This window comes from Hyperolius riggenbachi, chromosome 9 (genome assembly GCF_040937935.1).
Source record: "Hyperolius riggenbachi isolate aHypRig1 chromosome 9, aHypRig1.pri, whole genome shotgun sequence".
NCBI classification, from domain to species: Eukaryota; Metazoa; Chordata; class Amphibia; order Anura; family Hyperoliidae; genus Hyperolius; species Hyperolius riggenbachi.
In genome coordinates, this window is record NC_090654.1 from 148,278,280 (window position 1) to 148,303,641 (window position 25,362).

General features: G+C 46.4%; 1 protein-coding gene across 5 annotated transcripts in view; it reads left to right on the plus strand.

Annotated features, from left to right (window-relative positions):
* SUN2 (Sad1 and UNC84 domain containing 2) overlaps positions 1-25,362 on the plus strand; it is a 981,481-nt gene that overhangs the window by 856,362 nt on the left and 99,757 nt on the right. For all 5 annotated transcript variants that reach the window (XM_068253600.1, XM_068253601.1, XM_068253602.1 and 2 more), the window contains one exon: positions 19,959-20,051. In XM_068253600.1, the coding sequence (XP_068109701.1) occupies positions 19,959-20,051 (93 nt within the window). The remainder of the gene's footprint in view (positions 1-19,958; positions 20,052-25,362) is intronic.

Sequence of the window (25,362 nt, forward strand, 5' to 3'; positions counted from 1 at the left end):
CGGTGAGACGCTTGATATGCGATAGCCCGACTCGCTGGAATTCCACCCTGCTCATGTTCTCTCGCCTGCTAGACCAGGAGAAAGCCGTCACCTAGTACCTGTACAACTACAGTAGAAGGACACAATCTGGGAAGATGATAATGTTGTGGCCCAACAGCTGGAAACTGATGCGAAATGCATGCAGGACCATGCGGCCGTTTGAGGTGACCAACCTGGTGAGTCCCGCTGAAGGCACCATCAGCGACTTGATCCCCTACGCTTACTTCCTGGAGCGTGCCGTGCGTAGAGTGGTGGATGAAGCTGTGGAGGAGCAGGAACAGGAACAGCTACGGCAGGAGGATTCGTGGGAGCGATTTACATCCGAACCACGTTTCCTCGACACCTGCGGCACCACAGAGGGGGGAGGAGGAGGAAGAGGAGGAGTCGTGTGTGGAAGGAGAGGAGTCAGACTCGGATGATGATTATGAGGAAGGTGTTTCTGTGGACAAGGAAGAGGCGGCGGCGGCAGAAGAACAACCGCAGCAGCCATCACAGGGGGCTTCTGCTGCTCCACGTTCCCGTGGTATTGTTCGTGGCTGGGGGGAGGAAGAGGAGTTGCGTGACCTCACTGTGGAAAAGCAATAGGAGATGGAGAGTACGTCTGGATCCGACTTTGTGCAGATGTCCTCTTTCATGTTGTCCAGCCTGTTGAGGGACCCCCGTATCAAAAAACTCAAGGGGAATGACCTGTACTGGGTGGCCACGCTACTAGACCCTCGGTACAGGCACAAAATGGCAGACCTGTTACCAACTCAACACAAGGCGGAAAGGATGCAGCACTTGCAGAACAAGCTGTCAATGATGCTTTACAATGCATTTAAGGGTGATGTGACAGTACAACGCAATAAAGGTACCACTGGCAGTAATCCTCCTCCTCCCCACTCCACGCAGGCAAGGACAGGACACTCCAGCGATCTCGGGGTGATGTCGGACATGCGGACATTCTTTAGTCCAACGCCTCGCAGTAGCCCTTCGGGATCCACCCTCCACCAACGCCTAGACCGGCAGGTAGCCGACTACCTGGCCTTAAGTGTGGATGTACACACTGCGACTGCGAGCTGCGAGGATGAACCCTTGCTCTACTGGTTGCGCATGCTTGACCTGTGGCCAGAGCTGTCCCAATTTGCCATACAACTTCTTTCTTGCCCTGCTGCAAGCGTCCTGTCAGAAAGGACCTTCAGTGCAGCTGGAGGCATTGGCACTGAGAAGAGAAGTTGCCTAAGTCATGACAGTGTTCAGTACCTGACCTTTATCAAAATTAATGAGGCATGGATCCCTGAGGGCTATTGCACGACAGAAGACTAAGTCAGTCCTCACACACAGCATCTCTGCCTGCAGGCCGCTTGACTGCCTTCTCCGCCACCACCACCAGGGTCCAGGACTCTAGGCGGATTCCAGAATTTTTAAGGCCGCTGATAGCAGCGGCCGCTATACTAATTTTTCTGGGGCGTGCACATGCCTGCCTAATTGTTCTGGCTGAACTGCAGGCGGCTGCAACAAAAAAACAAAAGGCATGTACATGTGCCCATCCCCCTTCATGATCATTACCTTGCCGCGGTGAAGGGGCTTGCGTATCACAATGAAGCAATGACTGCCGGCTATATTAGTGTCTCGGGTGGGGGTGGCAAACCAAAGATAATAAGGTTGTTGTTTCATTGTGGTCAGACCAAATTTGATCAGCTGGACAGTCACTGTCATTCAGCTACATCAGCCGGGCGACCATATGGGCTGAAAAGCCACCATCACCTGCACTCTCGTCATGGTGCGCACCAGTCCAGCACGGCCGTCACTACACAAACGGCTGTTTGCAGTCACTGCATACCTTTCACTGCATCTGTGACTGCACATTCTACCTGGCAGTCAGTGCATAACTTGCACTTGAATGGATGGCAGACTTGCCCTCCATAACGGATTCCCGTTAAAGGATTTAAAGTTGATTCATTACAATTAGGGCCTCAAAAGGTCCTCCTGAGTCCTGTATTGTTATTTTTGGTCACTACCTCAGGGCGGGCGTGCATGCCTGCCTGCTGCCCTCCTTGCCTGGATGTGTGGTGGGAGCCGTTGCTCAGGCTCCAACTCCGGAACGCAATACAACCATCTACAGTTTCAAACAATTTAAAAATACAACCATCTACAGTTTCAAACAATTTAAAAATACAACCATCTACAGTTTCAAACAATTGAAAAATACAACCATCTACATTTTCAAACAATTTAAAAAAATGGCAAAAAACTTGCCCTCCGTAAAACATTCTTGGCAAATGCTTTCGACTTGGTTTGTCTTCCGCTGGGTCAAGGATCCATCTGACCACAGGTGCCTGGTCTGCAAAGCACGGTCAGGGCAGCTACAGCATGGGTCTCAGCAGGCTCCCACTTCGGGCCGGAATCCAACCTTCATTCCCCACATATTACTCGTGGACGTGGTGACAACAATGACAGACTTGCCCTCCATACCAGATTCCCGTTAAAGGATTTAAAGTTGATTCATTACAATTAGGGCCTCAAAAGTTCCTCCTGAGTCCTGTATTGTTATTTTTGGTCACTACCTCGGGGCGGGCGTGCATGCCTGCCTGCTGCCCTCCTTGGGTGTGTACTGGTAGCCGTTGCTCAGGCTCCACACTGGATTCCGTCCCTCATTCCCCGGCCATTACCCGGGGTCACAAATGGCAGACTTGCCCGCCTCCATATGATTCTCGTGAAAGGAATGTGGTGTCATTTTTGCCCGCCATAACTGGTTCTCGTTAAAGGATTTAAAGTACATTCATTCAAATACACAGCAGGGCCTCGAAAGTCCTCCTCCCTGTATTGTTATTTTTGGTCACTACCTCGGGGCGGGCGTTCATGCCTGCCTGCTGCCCTCCTTGGATGTGTAGTGGTAGCCGTTGCTCAGGCTCCACACCGGATTCCATCCCTCATTCCCCGGCCATTACCCGGGGTCACAAATGGCAGACTTGCCCGCCTCCATATGATTCTCGTGAAAGGAATGTGGTGTCATCTTTGCCCGCCATAACTGGTTCTCGTTAAAGGATTTAAAGTACATTCATTTCAAATACAGCAAGCCCTCGATAGTCCTCCTGTATTGTTATTTTTGGTCACTACCTCGGGGCGGGCGTGCGTGCATGCCTGCCTGCTGCCCTCCTTGGATGTGTAGTGGTAACCGTTGCTCCGGCTCCACACCGAATTCAAACCCTCATTCTCCGGCCATTACCCGCAGTCACAATGCCAGACTTGCCCGCCTCCATAGGATTCTCATTGTAGCGGTACTGAACAAGTACACAGCAAGCAGAAAATGTAATTTAAAAACAAAACGTAAGCTTTTTACCAATGCCATGGAAAGTTGAGAAGGCAGTCACACATTACCTGACATCACTGAGTGAGGAAGAGCAATCTCGCCATGTTGCGCAGTAGTCCAGCATGGCCATCACTACACAAACAGCTGGTAACTTGCGGTGCGTTACACAGTTTGGTGTGTCAGTGTGAAGCAGTACTCTAATTACACTACCTGATTGATGTATACACATGCAAGATGTTTTAAAGCACGTTAGGCCTACAATTTAGCATTCAATGTGATTTCTGCCCTTAAAACGCTGTTTTGCGTCACATCCAGATTTTTCCCCGGGACTTTTGGCGTGTATCCCACTCCGCCATGCCCCCCTCCAGGTGTTAGACCCCTTAAAACATCTTTTCCATCACTTTTGTGGCCAGCATAATTTTTTCTATTTTTCAAAGTTCGCCTCCCCATTGAAGTCTATTGCGGTTTGCGAACTTTTTCGCGAACCGAACCTTCCGCGGAAGTTCACGAATCCGGTTCGCGAACCTAAAATCGGAGGTTCGGCCCATCACTAGTTATAGTTAGTTTTTCATCTCGGATCCACTTTAAGTCCTTGTACATTGTGTGAAAGTACTTTCATATCAGGGGAGCCAGTGAGATGGTGTTGCTATCATTCTCTTGTTGGCTAGATTGCGGAGCAGAATATAAACATATATGATTCCAGAATTCTTAACCTTAAACATCAATAATAAAATCAGTATAGATCTAAAGTTAACCTCTCCTGAAATACACATACTTTGCAAAAATTTTTAAATTATATGGGTCCCAAAAATAGAACAGAAAAAAAAAATAAAAGAACTGTACTATGCATTATAGATTAGTAGTTATAAACCGCTAAAACAAACTTTAGTGGGTAGTACTGTAGTGGGGAAAGTGGAGCTGCAATTCACACAGCAGGACCTAGGATGCTAGATTTATACTTATATTAACCCCTTGAACCGCGGGTAGAGTTAGTGAGAACAGTAAACAATAAGGTCAGGATAAGGCAATTGGGCATTGCTAGTAAGAAACCTTGAATGAAAACTTAAACAGTCTGTAAAGCTGACAGCACAGTGTGTGAGGGAATAACTCACGACTCTGTTGTAAAGGTACTGGCATCTTGTGGAGGTAAAAGGCAAAGCTTCAATCGTTGTCAATTTCAGGCCTGAGTGCTTTAGGGATCTTAGATCTAAGTGTCTATCTTTGCTTCTTTTGTAGTTGGGATGATGCATTTCTTGCCAGTCTCTGGTGATCCTTTTGGATTTGAGGGATGAGTCCATCTGTGTTTCTTCTACCAGATCTTGTATTCTGTTCTCCTTGAGTGCATTTAATCCTTCCTGGAGGGAGTGAACTTGATATTTCTTAGGGCCTAAGTTACATAGTTACATAGTTATTTTGGTTGAAAAAAGACATACGTCCATCGAGTTCAACCAGTATAAAGTACAACACCAGCCTGCTCCCTCACATATCCCTGTTGATCCAGAGGAAGGCGAAAAAACCCTTACAAGGCATGGTCCAATTAGCCCCTAAAGGGAAAAATTCCTTCCCGACTCCAGATGGCAATCAGATAAAATCCCTGGATCAACATCATTGGGCATTACCTAGTAATTGTAGCCATGGATGTCTTTCAACGCAAGGAAAGCATCTAAGCCCCCTTTAAATGCAGGTATAGAGTTTGCCATAACGACTTCCTGTGGCAATGCATTCCACATCTTAATCACTCTAACTGTAAAGAACCCTTTCCTAAATAAATGGCTAAAACGTTTTTCCTCCATGCGCAGATCATGTCCTCTAGTCCTTTGAGAAGGAATAGGGACAAAAAGCTCATCCGCCAAGGTATTATATTGCCCTCTGATGTATTTATACATGTTAATTAGATCCCCTCTAAGGCGTCTTTTCTCTAGACTAAATAAACCCAGTTTATCTAACCTTTCTCGATAAGTGAGACCTTCCATCCCACGCATCAATGTTGTTGCTCGTCTCTGCACCTGCTCTAAAACTGCAATATCTTTTTTGTAATGTGGTGCCCAGAACTGAATTCCATATTCCAGATGTGGCCTTACTAGAGAGTTAAACAGGGGCAATATTATGCTAGCATCTCGAGTTTTTATTTCCCTTTTAATGCATCCCAAAATTTTGTTAGCTTTAGCTGCAGCTGCTTGGCATTGAGTACGATTATTTAACTTGTTGTCAATGAGTACTCCTAAGTCCTTCTCCAAGTTTGATGTCCCCAACTGTATCCCATTTATTTTGTATGGTGCTAGACCATTAGTACGTCCAAAATGCATGACCTTACATTTGTCAACATTGAATTTCATCTGCCATGTATGTGCCCATATAGCCATCCTATCCAGATCCTGTTGCAATATGACACTATCTTCCTGAGAGTTGATGATTCTGCACAATTTTGTATCATCTGCAAAAATAGCAACATTGCTCACTACTGCATCTACTAGGTCATTAATAAATAAATTGAAGAGCACTGGACCCAGAACAGACCCCTGTGGGACCCCACTGCTAACAGTCTCCCATTTTGAGTACGATCCATTGACCACAACTCTTTGTTTTCTGTCCATTAGCCAGTTCCCTATCCATGAACACAGACTCTTCCCCAGTCCTTGCATCCTCAACTTTTGCACCAGACTTTTGTGGGGAACAGTGTCGAAGGCCTTTGCAAAGTCCAAGTATATCACATCTACAGCATTCCCAATATCCATATTAGCATTCACTACCTCATAAAAGCTGAGCATGTTAGTCAAACAGGACCTGTCTTTAACCTGTACCAGGAGCTAAGCGCTACACCTATTATCACTGAGTTTACCTTTTTAGTAAACTCTAAGTCGGAGCTGCCCCTTCTTTTATTTAGCCACAATGCAACACTAGAAGTTGCGAGAGGAGTGGAGGTGCACGCCATCCCAGTAGCGGTAGAAGGACCACAGGTGCCAGCCGGGGCCCAACTAAGCGGGGGAGAGCCCGTGTCTAAATTACTCTATGCTGATATTGACAGAAGGAATATGTGAGTGTAATTTTAAACTTTTTTACAATAAATATCACTGGTTTTACGCTATGTGAGGCGTTTATTTTGAGGTATACTCTATGGGAAGGTGAAAGCCATACTACAAGGACATAGAAAACTACACACCCAGGAGTGGCTGTCATCAGTTCGGTGTGGTGGGGGACGGCCCGAAGTGTCCCAACGCGCTGCTAGACCTAATTGGGGGTCTTAAAAGTTGGTGAGTGTCAGTTCACCTGGGTGCTGGTGGAGGTGATAGGAGGAATACTGATTGTGAACAACAAGGTCCTTGGCAGAAGTGGATACACCAGTGGACATTACTTATGCATTTTATTGGACTTTTATTTGTAATTTATAACAGTTGTATGTAGCAGGACCTGTCTTTAGTAAACCCATGTTGATGCTGAGAAATAAGATTATTTTCTACTATGAAGTCATGTATAGTATCTCTTAGTAACCCCTCAAATAGTTTGCATACAACTGATGTTAAACTTACAGGTCTATAATTTCCTGGATCAGATTTTTTGCCCTTCTTAAATAATGGGAAAACGTGGGCTGTATGCCAATCCACTGGGACTCTGCCAGTTGCAAGAGAGTCACAAAAGATAAGCTAAAGGGGTTTATCTATAACTGAACTTAATTCCCTTAGGACCCGAGGATGCATGCCATCCGGGCCAGGTGCCTTGTCTATTTTTAATTTATTTAGTCTTGCTTTCACTTCTTCCTGCGTTAAGTATTTAATATTACAGTTAGAAGATTGAGACTCTTCCGCCTCTGTACTTTGCAACAGTGCTGTTTCTTTTGTGAAGACAGAAGCAAAGAAAGCATTTAATAACTCTGCCTTACCTTGGTCATCCACCATTGAGTTCCCACCCTCATCCTTTAGGAGTCCTATACAGTCAACCTTTCTTTTTTTAGAGTTAATGTACTTGTAAAACTTTTTTGGGTTAGTTTTGATATCCTTAGCGATTTGTTTTTCAGCTTCAATCTTTGCCTGCCTAATTTCTTTTTTACAATTTTTATTGCACTCCTTATAATTGCTTAGTGCAGCCTCGGTCCCCTCCTGTTTTAAGACCTTATAGGCATTCTTTTTCCTCTTCATTTTATCTTTAACCTTTCTATTCATCCATAGAGGCCTTTTTTTATTCCTAGACATTTTGTTTCCATATGGGATATACATACTACAGTATTGATTGAGTATAAGTTTAAAAGCTTGCCATTTCCCTTCAGTGTCTTCCCCTTGTAGTACATTATCCCAGTTCACCAAACTGACAGCGCAATGACAGCGCAAACGTGAATCCCCATCTATAAGGAACTGCTCTTTTTTGCAAAGCTGTGGTGATAGGCCTCAGGGATCTGCGTTGTACAAGTGTTATGGGTGAAAGGTCAGGAAGGATTTGTACCTTGTATTCTCCAATGCCAATCGGACCCATGTCACGGGCTGCTTTAATCACACTCTCCTTCGTTTCTGAATAGTGTATTTTCAGAATAATGCCTCTTGACCATTCAGTGTTCTTAGGGGCCTTTAGTGCTCTGTGTATCCTATCAAATCTGAATATCTCGTCAAGGGAATCAGGCAGAAGGGCCTTAAAAAGTGCTGTCACAAAGCCTTTGATGTCTGTTAAAGATTCTGGCTCAGATCTTATTCTAATATTTTCCCTCCTACCTCTATTGTCCAGATCCTCTAGTTTGTTTTCAGCATTAATCAATCGTTCTTCTTGTGCAGTGTTTAGATTCTGCAGACCGGTAATCACATCTGCCGCTTCGTCCATTCTATATTCCAGCCTACTTGTTCTGTCTCCTAATTCTTCAAGTTGTGCGGAGAGGGTGGATACTGCGGATCTTATCTAATTTTTAAAGGAAACCTTCAGATCTGTGAGGAGGTCTGTTACATCCTTTAGTGAGAAATCTGTGCGGTGGATGGAGTCTCTCTCTTTGTCTGCCGGAGGTTCTGCTTGCTTGCCGGCGGTCATCTTGGCTGCGTTAGTACCACGCGGCCTGAAGGAGTCCAGCGATCTTGCCGTGGAGTCCTTGGCTTTGCTCGATAGAGAAGGCATGCGGGGTAAGGTGGAAGTCTTCCCACAGCTGTTCTTGCCTTTAGAGTTAGTCAGGGGTCCGCGGTTCAGGAGTACAGACACTTTAGGTCCCTCCTGCGATCGGAGCTCACTGAGCCAGCTTTCGCATCACTCCGCGCCGCACATGTGCCCCCATAAAATGCCTTTTAAGCAATCGGCAAACAAGAAAATGACTACTTTTTAGTAGTTTTTCAATTACAGAGTGGTAAAAAGTTGCTTTAAACATTAGATAAAAAATTATCTCCCAGGAGAAAACTTTGAAGAAAAAGTTAATTGCATATGGGCCTTTGTGTCTTAGGCTTACAGGAGGTCCTCAAGCAGTCCAGGAAGGTATGTGGCCATTTCAGGCATTCCTACTCGGCCATGGCGCACTTTGCAGATATTCAGCGGCGAAATAACCTTCCAGTGAGGCACCTAATTTGCAACAGCAAGAGTCACTGGAATTCAACGCTACTCATGTTTGAACGCCTGCTCCAACAAGAAAAAGCCATCAACGAGTATCTGTACGACTAGGGTGCTAGGACAGGCTCTGCTGAGCCGGGAATTTTTCTGCCGAGTTACTGGACGCTCATGTGCAATGCCTGCAGGCTCACGCGTCCTTTTGTTAAGGTGACAAACCTGGTCAGTCGCACTGAAGGCACCATCAGCAACCTCATCCCATAAGCTTTCTTCCTGGAGCGTGCCCTGCGAAGAGTGCTGGATCAGGCCGTAGATGAGCATGACCAGGAAAAGGAAGAGTTGTGGTTGCCATCACCACCAGAAGCACAAAAAAAGTGGGATCAGCGCATCACCAGGCCGCCTCCGAATGGCCTCAGCTCAGAGATGCGCTGAGCCCCCCCAGAGACTACAAACGCACCTTGAACCCAAACAGAGGCTCTGCATATACACCAAAGGAAAACTATTAAGTGGGAGCAGCTGACCAGAAATAAATCAATCAAACATAGCAAAGAAATGAACAGCGCTACTTAAAAACAGATGAGTGCTTACCTGCAAAAAAGTGCAAACCCCACTCATGGGATAGAAATACACAATGAGCATACACATGACCTGTCTACCACTTGGAGGATGTTAGTTTCCACTAACAGCTTGCATGCAATTTGTTAGGTACTCGTCCCTCCCACTGTCAAAGAAGTCTTTCCTCCATGGGAGGGGACCTAACACTAACTAAATTCTACCTATGCATATGCATAGCCTGGGCGCGCTACCAGTAAAATTGAAAATTGCACAAAAAAAGTGGGATCAGCGCATCACCAGGCCGCCTCCGAATGGCCTCAGCTCAGAGATGCGCTGAGCCCCCCCAGAGACTACAAACGCACCTTGAACCCAAACAGAGGCTCTGCATATACACCAAAGGAAAACTATTAAGTGGGAGCATCCTCGGGTCCTAAGGGAATTAAGTTCAGTTATAGATAAACCCCTTTATCTTATCTTTTGTGACTCTCTTGCAACTGGCAGAGTCCCAGTGGATTGGCGTACAGCCCACGTTTTCCCATTATTTAAGAAGGGCAAAAAATCTGATCCAGGAAATTATAGACCTGTAAGTTTAACATCAGTTGTATGCAAACTATTTGAGGGGTTACTAAGAGATACTATACATGACTTCATAGTAGAAAATAATCTTATTTCTCAGCATCAACATGGGTTTACTAAAGACAGGTCCTGTTTGACTAACATGCTCAGCTTTTATGAGGTAGTGAATGCTAATATGGATATTGGGAATGCTGTAGATGTGATATACTTGGACTTTGCAAAGGCCTTCGACACTGTTCCCCACAAAAGTCTGGTGCAAAAGTTGAGGATGCAAGGACTGGGGAAGAGTCTGTGTTCATGGATAGGGAACTGGCTAATGGACAGAAAACAAAGAGTTGTGGTCAATGGATCGTACTCAAAATGGGAGACTGTTAGCAGTGGGGTCCCACAGGGGTCTGTTCTGGGTCCAGTGCTCTTCAATTTATTTATTAATGACCTAGTAGATGCAGTAGTGAGCAATGTTGCTATTTTTGCAGATGATACAAAATTGTGCAGAATCATCAACTCTCAGGAAGATAGTGTCATATTGCAACAGGATCTGGATAGGATGGCTATATGGGCACATACATGGCAGATGAAATTCAATGTTGACAAATGTAAGGTCATGCATTTTGGACGTACTAATGGTCTAGCACCATACAAAATAAATGGGATACAGTTGGGGACATCAAACTTGGAGAAGGACTTAGGAGTACTCATTGACAACAAGTTAAATAATCGTACTCAATGCCAAGCAGCTGCAGCTGCAGCTAACAAAATTTTGGGATGCATTAAAAGGGAAATAAAAACTCGAGATGCTAGCATAATATTTCCCCTGTTTAACTCTCTAGTAAGGCCACATCTGGAATATGGAATTCAGTTCTGGGCACCACATTACAAAAAAGATATTGCAGTTTTAGAGCAGGTGCAGAGACGAGCAACAAAATTGATGCGTGGGATGGAAGGTCTCACTTATCGAGAAAGGTTAGATAAACTGGGTTTATTTAGTCTAGAGAAAAGACGCCTTAGAGGGGATCTAATTAACATGTATAAATACATCAGAGGGCAATATAATACCTTGGCGGATGAGCTTTTTGTCCCTAGGCCTTCTCAAAGGACTAGAGGACATGATCTGCGCATGGAGGAAAAACGTTTTAACCATTTATTTAGGAAAGGGTTCTTTACAGTAAGAGCGATTAAGATGTGGAATGCATTGCCACAGGAAGTCGTTATGGCAAACTCTATACCTGCATTTAAAGGGGGCTTAGATGCTTTCCTTGCGTTGAAAGACATCCATGGCTACAATTACTAGGTAATGCCTAATGATGTTGATCCAGGGATTTTATCTGATTGCCATCTGGAGTCGGGAAGGAATTTTTCCCTTTAGGGGCTAATTGGACCATGCCTTGTAAGGGTTTTTTCGCCTTCCTCTGGATCAACAGGGATATGTGAGGGAGCAGGCTGGTGTTGTACTTTATACTGGTTGAACTCGATGGACGTATGTCTTTTTTCAACCAAAATAACTATGTAACTATGTAACTATGTAACTATGGAGCAGCTGACCAGAAATAAATCAATCAAACATAGCAAAGAAATGAACAGCGCTACTTAAAAACAGATGAGTGCTTACCTGCAAAAAAGTGCAAACCCCACTCATGGGATAGAAATACACAATGAGCATACACATGACCTGTCTACCACTTGGAGGATGTTAGTTTCCACTAACAGCTTGCATGCAATTTGTTAGGTACTCGTCCCTCCCACTGTCGAAGAAGTCTTTCCTCCATGGGAGGGGACCTAACACTAACTAAATTCTACCTATGCATATGCATAGCCTGGGCGCGCTACCAGTAAAATTGAGAATTGCGCAAAAAAAGTGGGATCAGCGCATCACCAGGCCGCCTCCGAATGGCCTCAGCTCAGAGATGCGCTGAGCCCCCCAGAGACTACAAACGCACCTTGAACCCAAACAGAGGCTCTGCATATACACCAAAGGAAAACTATTAAGTGGGAGCAGCTGACCAGAAATAAATCAATCAAACATAGCAAAGAAATGAACAGCGCTACTTAAAAACAGATGAGTGCTTACCTGCAAAAAAGTGCAAACCCCACTCATGGGATAGAAATACACAATGAGCATACACATGACCTGTCTACCACTTGGAGGATGTTAGTTTCCACTAACAGCTTGCATGCAATTTGTTAGGTACTCATCCCTCCCACTGTCGAAGAAGTCTTTCCTCCATGGGAGGGGACCTAACACTAACTAAATTCTACCTATGCATATGCATAGCCTGGGCGCGCAACCAGTAAAATTGAGAATTGTGCAAAAAAAGTGGGATCAGCGCATCACCAGGCCGCCTCCGAATGGCCTCAGCTCAGAGATGCGCTGAGCCCCCCCAGAGACTACAAACGCACCTTGAACCCAAACAGAGGCTCTGCATATACACCAAAGGAAAACTATTAAGTGGGAGCAGCTGACCAGAAATAAATCAATCAAACATAGCAAAGAAATGAACAGTGCTACTTAAAAACAGATGAGTGCTTACCTGCAAAAAAGTGCAAACCCCACTCATGGGATAGAAATACACAATGAGCATACACATGACCTGTCTACCACTTGGAGGATGTTAGTTTCCACTAACAGCTTGCATGCAATTTGTTAGGTACTCGTCCCTCCCACTGTCGAAGAAGTCTTTCCTCCATGGGAGGGGACCTAACACTAACTAAATTCTACCTATGCATATGCATAGCCTGGGCGCGCTACCAGTAAAATTGAGAATTGCGCAAAAAAAAGTGGGATCAGCGCATCACCAGGCCGCCTCTGAATGGCCTCAGCTCAGAGATGCGCTGAGCCCCCCCAGAGACTACAAACGCACCTTGAACCCAAACAGAGGCTCTGCATATACACCAAAGGAAAACTATTAAGTGGGAGCAGCTGACCAGAAATAAATCAATCAAACATAGCAAAGAAATGAACAGCGCTACTTAAAAACAGATGAGTGCTTACCTGGAAAAAAGTGCAAACCCCACTCATGGGATAGAAATACACAATGAGCATACACATGACCTGTCTACCACTTGGAGGATGTTAGTTTCCACTAACAGCTTGCATGCAATTTGTTAGGTACTCGTCCCTCCCACTGTCGAAGAAGTCTTTCCTCCATGGGAGGGGATCTAACACTAACTAAATTCTACCTATGCAAATGCATAGCCTGGGCGCGCTACCAGTAAAATTGAGAATTGCGCAAAAAAAGTGGGATCAGCGCATCACCAGGCCGTCTCCGAATGGCCTCAGCTCAGAGATGCGCTGAGCCCCCCAGAGACTACAAACGCACCTTGAACCCAAACAGAGGCTCTGCATATACACCAAAGGAAAACTATTAAGTGGGAGCAGCTGACCAGAAATAAATCAATTAAACATAGCAAAGAAATGAACAGCGCTACTTATAAACAGATGAGTGCTTACCTGCAAAAAAGTGCAAACCCCACTCATGGGATAGAAATACACAATGAGCATACACATGACCTGTCTACCACTTGGAGGATGTTAGTTTCCACTAACAGCTTGCATGCAATTTGTTAGGTGACAAACCTGGTCAGTCGCACTGAAGGCACCATCAGCAACCTCATCCCATAAGCTTTCTTCCTGGAGCGTGCCCTGCGAAGAGTGCTGGATCAGGCCGTAGATGAGCGTGACCAGGAAAAGGAAGAGTTGTGGTTGCCATCACCACCAGAAGCAGCCTTGTCGTCGTCACCTGCTGTACCTGCGGCAACACAGAGAGATGATCTTGAGGAAGAGGAGTCAGAGGAGGAAGGTGGTGTGTTGTACGTGGCTGGGGGGAGGAAGAGACCTTCAATGACGTCAGTGAAGATGAGGGCCACCCGGGACGTGGCTACCTCGGCATCCAACCTTGTGCAAATGAGGGGGCGTGGGCAGCGATGGAAGCGTGAGGACGTGCTATTCCTCAGCTCCTCGGAACCCGCAGTATAATCCTGGCTTGACGCGGCAGGAGACACCGTCACCGGGCTTCCCACACTGCCACACGTGAGGGTAAACCAAGGCAGGACCCGGAGATGACCAATTACGGGCCCCCAGTCGTCTATGATGCCGCTGAAAAGCTGGCGAGATTCGCCAGGACAGAGCAGCAAAATGGCGCCGAGAGCAGCGTGACAGCCTGCAACAAGACCTCTGAACAGGCCTCCCCGCCAACATCACCAGCAGGAGAAGAGGCATCGGCTGAGGGGCATACCGCACCACACTCCACGGAGCAGGTACAGCAACCCCCACCCCCCAGGAACATAAAGCAAGGTCCAAGAGGCGGAGGTGAGGGGGACTGGGTGCAGGCCCAAGATGGCGCAGGAGAGGATGCAGAGATGTCCTTTCTGAAAAACGATTTCAGTAAGCTAAGAGATAGAACAAAGGAGGCAGAACACAGAGTGGGGCAGTTGGAGGACATTGTTCATCCTATGCAGCATACACAAACAGTCTTAACACAGAAATCTGAATCGTACGCAACAAAAATAGATGATCTGGAGAATCGATCCAGAAGATCCAATCTTAGATCCGTCCGTTTTCCTGAAAAGGTGGAGGGTAGACAACCAAAAATCTTCCTGGAAAACAGGCTGAAGGATCACCTGCCTGATCTGAAACCCTCGCATGCTTTCGCAATAGAAAGAGCACACCGTGTTCCAGGAGGGCCTCCCAAGCCAGGGGTTAACGATCGCCCCCTTATTGCAAAACTGATCAACTACAGAGATAAGATCGAAATTCTCCGTGCTGCACGTGATGCCCCAGATCTGACGTTTAACGGGATGAAGATATCGATATATCAGGATTTCTCAACAGAAATACAAAAACAAAGAGCCACCTTCTTTAATGTTAAGAACTCCCTCAGGGACTTACAGATCCCATACAGTATGCTGTTTCCAGCTAAGCTGCGTGTCCAATATGATTCTGAAACACACTCTTTCACCTCTGCAAATGAAGCCATAAAATGGATGGAAGGACAAGGGATGAAAATATCCACTGCAAAACCTCGCCCCTCTAGAAGATAATTTTCTTATTTACAATAAAATGTGAGGTGTACCTCACCACCAATATCTTTACTGATGTAAGATTCCAGATATTCATTTTTGGTGTAAAGCAGGTATTAAATATGTTAACCAATTATATATTGAAAGTTCCTTTAAGGATCTTACCACTCTGAAACAGGAAAGGAATTGCAGCTCCCACCTCACTCACTGTTTAGATACTTCCAAATTAGACACGCCCTTAAAATCCAAATTGGCTTACATGGGGTTACTTTAGCTCCAATGCCACTAGAATCATAAAGCTGGCCATACACTTGCCCGATTTGCCGCCGTTTCGACAGCAGATTCGATCACTGGGATCGAATCTGCTGCCAATCGTTCGCGCTACACGCCGAATTTCGATCCATTTCGTCCGATCCTGTTGATCGCTCCGTGCGGAAAATTACTGTCGATCGCCCACGGGTAGGGAGCGCGTCGCTAGCGGCGTTCGAGTACCTGACGACCGACGCAATAGAGCCGCATACATTACCTGCTCCGCCGGCATGACTACCCCCGATCACCACTGCTCCGTGTCCGCGCTGGTCTCCGGCATGCTTTAGTTCCTCCTGCCCGGCAGGAAGTTTAAACAGTAGAGGGCGCTCTACTGTTTAAACTTCCTGCCGGGCAGGAAGAAGTAAAGCATGCTGGACCTGGATGCGGGAAGGGGGAGCGGCGGCAGCACCACCACCACAACAGATTGTGAACGGTTTCAGGCTGAAATCGGTTCACAATCTGTTTGCAGTAAAGGTAGCCATACAATCCCTCTCTGATCAGATTCGATCAGAGAGGGATCGATAGGTCGAATCTGATGGCAAATCGACCAGTGTATGGCTACCTTTACTCCTACAAAAAGATACTAATAAGCAAATATCGAGGTACTATCATTTTGTACTCCTTGCTAAACAGAATAATAATATCAATAGCTATAAACTCAAGTGGAAGAGTGGGGAGGGAGACATCACTGATTCAGAGTGGTCAGAATTTCAGGATACATATTATAAGACCGTTATAGCCTCAAAGGACAAAGTAATTCAGCTCAAGTGGTTGCACCATGCTTATTTATCACCATCCCGATTGGCAAGGATGGGAAGGAGTGCTACAGATTCATGCTTTAAATGTAAAGCAATAAATGCTAACTTTCTGCATTGTGTTTGGCATTGCCCCCAGGTACGGGCTTTTTGGAGAGCAGTTACTCATTTCCTATCAGACAAACTTAAAGAGAATCTGTATTGTTAAAATCACACAAAAGTAAACATACCAGTGCGTTAGGGGACATCTCCTATTACCCTCTGTCACAATTTCGCCGCTCCCCGCCGCATTAAAAGTGGTTAAAAACAGTTTTAAAAAGTTTGTTTATAAACAAACAAAATGGCTACCAAAACAGGAAGTAGGTTGATGTACAGTATGTCCACACATAGAAAATACATCCATACACAAGCTGGCTGTATACAGCCTTCCATTTGAATCTCAAGAGATCATTTGTGTGTTTCTTTCCCCCTGCATCTCTCATGCACTAAAGTTTCAGGCTGCTCTTTTCTTCCTGCAAACAGCTTTGCCCTCGTCTGTAATTCCTCACTATGTGAAAGTCCAGCCAAATCAGAGGACGATTTATCCAGCTTGTAAAAGATAAGAGAGAAGAGAGAAGCTGCTCTAATCTAAATAACACACAGGCAGTGTGCATAGAGGGGCCTGGAAGGGGGAGTTCATAGCAGAACCACAACACTGAAGAACTTGGCAGCCTTCCAGACACAGGCTGACAAGTCTGACAAGAGAGAGATAAGTTGATTTATTACAGAGACTGTGATAGTAGAAAGTGCTGCAGTTAGCCAGAACACATTAGAATAGCTTTTGGAACTTGTAGGATGATAAAAAACAGGATGCAATTTTTGTTACGGAGTCTCTTTAAACTCCCTTTTGTAATGTCATTTCAATCTTGCATGTTAGATATATTGAGGGACATAGATTGTGGTACACATAAGAAAACCCTGATACGTATACTGCTATTTTACACTAGAAAATCTCTCACCTCCAAATGGAAGCAGAATACGGTACCTTCGCTACAACAATGGAAGGAAACAGGAAACAGTATACTTCCCTTTTATAAACTCACCTACCAGTCCAGATCACAGTTCACAAAATTTGATAAAGTCTAGAGCGCTTGGGTTAATGCATTTGATACTGTAATTTCTCACCTTGACATCTCTGTGACGATACAAGATCTTCATTGATAATACTGCTAATTTTGTTATTCATGATTTATTGTATATCTTTGCGAATTACCCGTTAAATGAAATGAGGCTTAATTTCTCTTTCTAATTCTTGTAAACACAGTAGCTATTAGCTATGTATGTGCGCCTGAAATACTCTCTGTAAAACTTTACGGCATAAGAGAATGTAACTTTGTGAAGTTGTTGGAGAACACCAAACTGTTTTGTTGTTGTTGTGTTGTTAATTTGTAAAATTATATTACAAAATTAATAAAAATTCTCTTTTTATAAAAAAAAAAAAACCTTGTGCAAATTCCGTGCTGTCCTGCCTGTTGAGTGACTCAGTATAAAAAGGCTCAAGGAGAAGGACCTGTACTGGGTGGCAATGCTTCTAGACCCTCAGTATTAGCACTAAGTGGCGTAAATGTTACCAAATTACCAGAATTTAGAAAGTAAGTAACAACTAAGCACAACAAGCTGAAAAGTATGCTTTACACTGCATTTAAAGAACCCCTTTAAAGAAAAAACATTTCTTTGTTACAGCTGATACAAATCCTGCAATAAACCGGCAGTGTCTAATTCCTGCTATCATGGAAGCAGACATAATGTTAACATCCTGTGCTTTCAAATGAGCTTAGATGCTGTGGCAGTCAGGTGACACAGGGGAGATATCAAATTACAACTTGTGATTAGACACAGATGTGGAGGAATTAGAAAGGCTCTCTAAATACATACAGGGTGCATTTCTCTATGTTTTCCTTCTGTCCTGTGCAAGAGTTCAGCTCAACTTTAAAGCATCTGAATGACATTTATTTATATTTGCTGAAAAATCTATGTATCTCTTTTGAATGTTGAATGTACATATGGTGGTGCGCTCTAAAGTATTGGCATATTACATACAGGAACAAAGTATGAAGAAGGCTTATTAGCAGAAAGTTTACTCTTTTTCTTTTAAGCCAATAAATGGTATTATCCTGATTCAAAACTCTGTTTCCGCTGATGGCTAAGATGGTACAATTATTTCTAACATGTCCGATCTGAATTTCGATAGTTTTTTCCATTCTTTGATAGTTTTTTTAATAGTTTTATCAATTGTTTTTTTTTTTATCAATTTTCATAGAACTGAACAAAAATCTATCAAAAAACCATTGGAAAATCGAAAAATCTATTGAAATTCAGATCGAACATATTGGAAATAATTCGATCTGGCAGGTAAATCTGCCAAAAAATTGTATAGTGTGTACCTAGCATTACAGGGGGAGAGAAAATGGGAGGGTTTTTTGCTGCTGACTGGAAGGGCCTATTATCATCTGAATGTGTCTCTCCGGCTGGGTGCACACAAAGCAGAAACGCTAGCGTAGCGGGAAAAGCTGCGTTTTATGCAGCAATGTTAGTCTATGGGACGCAGAAGAAGCTGCATTTCCCTGCATTTGCACAGTATGCATTTCGCAAACGCTGGTAGTGCTGCATGACATGCAGGCTGGCTGCCAAAACGCACATAATGAAAGTCTATGGTAACACATATGCATTGCGTTTTTTAATGCGTTTTTAATTAAAAAGTAAAGATCTCTGATGTGTTTCCGCTTCCTGTGATTTGCATAAATAAAAAAAATGCATACAAAATGCACATGCATTTTACATTAGCGAACTGCAAACGCATGAAAAACGCATCTGCATAAAAAACTCAAATACACCAAAAACGCAGTACAAACGCAATAGAAAATTGCAAACGTACCATCCTAAAACGCTACTTTTTCACGCTATGTCATATGTGAACCCAGCCTTCTGAGGTGAGAAAAAAAAAGACTGAGTTGAATAGAGCATACAATACAATGCCTTATTCAACTCAGTATTTTTTTTCTCTTCTCAAGAAAGACAATTTCAGATGAAATTACATTTTCAATTTAGATTTGTATGCCTGTAAGGATTTTAGAATAGGATCATTTTCTCCATAGTGCCCTCTTAAAATGAACCTGAAGCGAAAAAACGTTCCTGGATTTACATAGTATTATTTTGGTTTTAAGGGGCACAAAAGTTTGAAAATTTCCCTCCCTCTCATGATTGCTGTTACATACATAGTTTGGCTGAAAATAATACATCCGTCCATCAAGTTCAAACAGGAAAAAATGGATGCCCTGTTCTTAAAGGGGAACTGAAGAGAGAGGTATATGGAGGCTGTCATGTGTATTTCCTTTTAGACAATACCAGTTGCCTGGCAGCCCTGCTGATCCTCTGCCTCTAATACTATTAGCCATAGCCCCTGAACAAGCATGCAGCAGATCAGGTGTTTCAGTGGTTCAGACTTATAAGTCTGATCTGACAAGACTAGCTGCATGCTTGTTTCTGGTTTTAATCAGATACTACTGCAGAGAAATAGACCAGCAGGGCTGTCAGGCAACTGGTATTGATTAAAAGGAAATAAACATGACAGCCTCCATATACCTCTCTCTTCAGTTCCCCTTTAAAATACATTTAGCTATGTATTATTGACCCACGTCAAAGTAGTTTGTAATAAATAATTGCTCTTACCTCCAAAAATACAGTGTGTTTTTATAACCCTGGACTATTATTTCTTATTGTAACAGAGAAAGAAATGAGCACTAAATTTACACATTTATCTTATGTTCCATGTTACACTGAAGTGCGCAATACTGAAATCGTATTAGACAATGAGCTAAGGATGATAAATATCATACAACTGTAAAAATATGTATTGTGTCATGCCATCACAGGGTTTGGAGGAAGAGACACAAAGAGAAGGTGTACTTCTTGGAAACTTCACCTACCGACAAGATGGAAATCCTATACAGACATTTAATATTAAGGTAATAAAGAGGTTTTCCTTTGGACTGGTGCTTTCTTATTCATTAGATTACTTGCAAATTGTACTGTATACAGAGATATGTTGTTCACACAGGCCTCTGTACTTGTAAAAACAAAAGGAAAAGCGAGACCAGTGGTGCTCAGCAGAGCTCGAATATTCGAGTAGCTCGAATATTCGAGCTCTTTTTCAGCTATTCGAGCTCGGTATTCGAGCTCCGAATAGCTGCAGCTATTCGAATGGGCTATTCGAGTAAACGCGAATAGCCATTCACTATTCGAGCTATTCGAGCAAACGGCGCTATTCGAGCTCGGGTACCGAGCTCGAATAGCGTCATAGCCCAGATTGATGTCCTTAGAGCCAATCAGAGGGCTCCCAGGCCCTCTGACGGCAGCCAATCACAGAGGGGGACCCTGGCCAGCCCCTACCCTATAAATAGCGTCCGCCATGTTAGGTTTCTCCGTCCTTGCCTGAGACTTGCATAGAGAGAGAGTTGCTCCTTTGTGCTTTGGCTTAGCAAGAGCTCTATTGTGGTCATTTACCTAGCGTTTTTGCTCACATACACCTCCTATACACACCTATATTGTTGTTAGTTAGATAGACATTGTATTTTAGTTAGTAGCTTTTGTGTTACATAGACAGAGACAGCTGCTGCAGGCAAGCTTACAGCTTTAGGCCTCAGGGCCTGCCTGTGTGGGCAGCTGTTCTCTCCTGTCCTCTGTTAGTATATTTCTCTCATCTATACCAGTATTTCTGCTGTCCTTTACTACTGATTGATTCTGTATTTAGTATTGCAGTTATACTGTACTAGGACACTCACTGTCACTGTTCATAGGCTAAGGCTAAGGCTACTAGCTCCTGCGTGTGTGCACTCACTGTCTTGTACACACACACTCTATTTCCTTCTGATTACTGATTGATTATTGTAATTAGTTGTACTTACTGTTACTACTTACTCTTACTGTACTAGGAGTCTAGGACACTCAGTCACTGTTCATGGGCTACTAGCTCCTGCGTGTGTGCACTCACTCACTGTCTGTGTACTGTAGTGTACACACACACTCTATTTCCTTCTGATTACTGATTGATTATTGTAATTAGTTGTACTTACTGTTACTACTTACTCTTACTGTACTATAGGAGTCTAGGACACTCAGTCACTGTTCATAGGCTACTAGCTCCTGCGTGTGTGCACTCACTCACTGTCTGTGTACTGTAGTGTACACACACACTCTATTTCCTTCTGATTACTGATTGATTATTGTAATTAGTTGTACTTACTGTTACTACTTACTCTTACTGTACTATAGGAGTCTAGGACACTCAGTCACTGTTCATAGGCTACTAGCTCCTGCGTGTGTGCACTCACTGTCTGTGTACTGTACACACACACTCTATTTCCTTCTGATTACTGATTGATTATTGTAATTAGTTGTACTTACTGTTACTACTTACTCTTACTGTACTATAGGAGTCTAGGACACTCAGTCACTGTTCATAGGCTAGCTCCTGCGTGTGTGTGTGCACTCACTGTCTGTGTAGTGTGTACACACTACACACACTCTATTTCCTTCTGATTACTGATTGATTATTGTAATTTCTAGTTGTACTTCCTGACTCTTACTACTTACTTACTGTAGTAGGGACACTCACTCAGTCACTGTTCATAGGCTAGCTCCTGCGCGTCTTTGTGCGTGCGTGCACTCACTGTCTGTAGTGTACACACACTAAATTTACTTGTGATTACTACTGATTATTGTAACTTCTAGTTGTACTTCCTGACTGTTACTACTTACTTACTGTACTAGGGACACTCACTCAGTCACCTCACCCACCAACCCACTCCATTAAAGTACCCCACTTTTAACCCGCCCTTTTAAAAAACTTTTGTCTTTACGCCCAAAACATCGAAGATGTCTGGAAGTGGCAGCCAGCGCGGTTTGGGCAAGGGGAAGGGCAGCAAGGGAATCAGGAGGAGAGGGAGCAGCATTGTGGCAGGCCGCGGCCGCGCCACCATGCACAGTTCCGCAGCAGCAGCAGCAGCGTCAGTGGCTAACATTCCTCCCATAGCCACTGGCCGTGGACGCCTTGGGCGCCGCCCAGCAGGAGCATCTGCAACTCACGCTGCAGAGACACAGCAGCAGCAGCGTGTAGCACCTGCTCCGATTTTCCTCCAGCCGGGTCGGAAACGTCCCATTGAGGAAAAGCATGCAGACACTGTGGTGCAACTCATGACGGAGGATGAGCAGCCCGCCATCAGCTCTGCATCCGAGGCCTCCACCCTCACCACCACCACCACCACCCCTGTTCGCAGCAGCCGCCCAGCAGGGTCTGGGGAGGAGGCCAGTTCACCGTCACAAGTTGGCGACCTGTCACTCAGCAGTATTTTTACCCCAGGCACCATCAGGGTATTGTCTGCTGTTGTTGGCGATTTGGAGGAGGAGATGCTGATGGGCACTTTGGGGGATGAGGGATTGGACAGCAAGACTGTGGCGACAGTCAAGCAGCCCATCCATGCATCAGGAGAGGAGTTTGGGGGGTCATCATCCCAGCAGGACATGTTTCAGGAGGGGGAGGATGATGACCCGGTGACAGACAGAGACTGGGTGCCACCACCTCCAGGGGATGTCGTCCTCAGCAGCTCTGAGGAGGAGGAGGAGGATGCGCTTGTGGGCCTTGCAAGGAGGCGCATCATTGCAAGCATTGGCAGCAGTAGGCAGGTCCCACAGCCTGCTGGTGTCTCAGGCTCAGCAGCAGCAGCATCTGCCAGTACCACCACCAGCCGCACCCAAGCCCCCCCCCCCCCCAACCACCACAGGGAGACAGGCGGGAGCAGCAGCGCTTCCATGCCGTAGGGGGATGTTTCTGTCACCAATCTGGCGATTTTTCACCATGCCCACTGTGTACAGCAAGTACGCCACTTGCAACCACTGTCAGCGGAAGTTGAGCAGAGGTGCAGACCCCTTAAAGTTCAGCACCAGCTCGCTCATCAACCACCTTGCTGCAAAACATTTCCACCAGCATGAGGAGTTCCAGAGGCTGAAGGCATCTGGTGCTGGCAGTGGCACCACACCCATCACTGCACAGCCTTCAGCTGCAGCAGCAACAGCAGCCACCCGCCTTCCTGCTCCTCCAGCAGCACCAGCAGGAGTGCGGAAATGCACTGCTCCTCCCCCCTCTGCAACTCCTGCCGCCGACACTGAGACCTGTTCTGGCAGCCAGTCCTCAGTGGCCTCCTCCGCTGTGTCTGCTGATTCCCGTGCCAGCAAAAGGCCACGCCAGAGCCTTTTGAGCGAGTCCTTCCAGGGGGTGGTTAGGGCTCTGCCTCTCAGCAGCCGTCGCGTGCGGCAGCTGAACGGCTTGCTGGCACGGGCCATGTGCTCCCAACTCCTGCCGTACACGCTCGTGCAGGAGGGGAGCGACATTCGTGCGCTGCTTGCTTGCGCAGCCCCAGACTGGCAGCTCCCCAGCAGACACTTCTTTGCCCGCAAGGCCATTCCTGCACTGCACTGCTTTGTGATGGCCAATGTGGAGCGAGGGCTGGAGCACGCGGTTGGTGAAAGGGTCCACGTCACCATGGACTCCTGGAGCAGCCGCTTCGGGACAGGCCGCTACCTGTCCTTCACTGTCCACTGGGTCAGCTTGGTGGAAGGGGGTGAGGATGGGAGAGCAGCAGCGGGCACAGCAGCAGCAGCAACACAGTGGGTGGTGCCACCCCGCAGGGTCAGGGGAACTGCAGCAGGTTCCTCCGATCCTCTGCCATCCTCCGGCACACCTGGCCAAACCCCCCGCCTCAGCAGCAGCGTGAAGTCCCGCCACTGCCAAGCGCTGCTGCACTTGGTCAGCCTTGGGAAGACCAAGCTGACGGCAACCCATGTGTTGGCCAAACACCAGGAGCAGGAGAGGATTTGGCTGACCCCCAGAGGCCTCAGAGTCGGAGAGGTGGTGGCCGACAATGGGGCCAATCTGGTTGCCGCAATAGACAGGGGAAACCTGACCCACATCCCGTCTTGCCCACGTGCTGAACCTGGTGGTGCAGAAGTTCTTGCGCACCTACCAGGGGATGGGCGAACTGCTGGAAACGGCAAGGAACGTTGTGCGTCACTTCCGGCGCTCGGCTGCAGCCTGTGCGAGCCTGGAAGACGTGCAAAAGGAGCTGGATCTGCCACGCCATCGGCTGATCCTTGACGTTCCGACTCGCTGGAACTCCACCCTGGCGATGTTGGAGCGTCTGGTTGAACAGAAGCGCGCTGTCAAACAGTACCTTGCCCTGGCCACTGTTTCCGCCGCTCAGAGAAGGGACAAGACCAGCAACATCCCGTCCATCGTCCCCGATGATGACTGGAGGCACATGCAGCAGGTGTGCTTAGTGCTGGCTCCCTTTCTGCAGGCCACTAACATGGTGAGCAGGGACCATGCTATGGTCTGCGAGTGGGTGCCCCTGGTTTGTCTGCTGAACAGGGCCCTCGATGCTTTGCTGGAACAGGGAGCGGCAGCCTTGGACCAGCAGGAGCGGCAAGCAGCTGCACAGTCCACCTCTGAGGGGGAGGAGGAGGAGGACTTGGTGGAGGTCCCTGACCTTGCTGCTGATGAGGGGGAGCAGCACAGTGCAGCTGAGTTGGTGCGGGGGTGGAGAGAGGATGAGGCTGACGAGGCAGGGGAGGAGGATGAGGACAGCAGCACTGCCGTCGATGTGCCAGCAGACGTGGCCCGCCTCTTCCCAATGGCAGCGCACATGCTGACGCGCCTGCGCAGGGACCCCAGGGTGATCCAGATGAAGCAGAGGGAGGACATCTGGATCAGCATGATGTTGGACCCACGCCTCAAGGGGAAGTTGAGCCAGTTCCTGCCGCCTGCAGGAGGAGACCCAGCGCAACAAATAAGGAGCTTGCAGCAGGCCCTTGTTGAGCGCTTGGAGGAAGCCTTCCCCCAGCCTTCCACCCCCACTGTCCAGCAGCCAGCACAGAGGCAGCAGCAGGTGCCTGCATCCAGCAGCAAGCGCCCAACAGACCTGCTGTGTCTCAGCCACGAGCTCTACAGGACTGTAGAGGCTCCGGCAGCAGTGACTAGAGAGGAGGTGCATGCAGCAGCATCCTCCACCGGTCACAGCCAGCGCCTGACCCGCATGGTGGCTGACTACATGGGGTCCTACAGCGGGCTTGACAGCGATGCCCCTGTTGATCCCATGGAGTATTGGGTCAAGCGCCTGGAGATCTGGAGCGAGCTGGCGCAGTACGCCCTGGAAGTGCTGTCCTGCCCCCCTTCCAGCGTGCTGTCCGAGCGCTGCTTCAGTGCAGCTGGTGGTGTGGTCACCG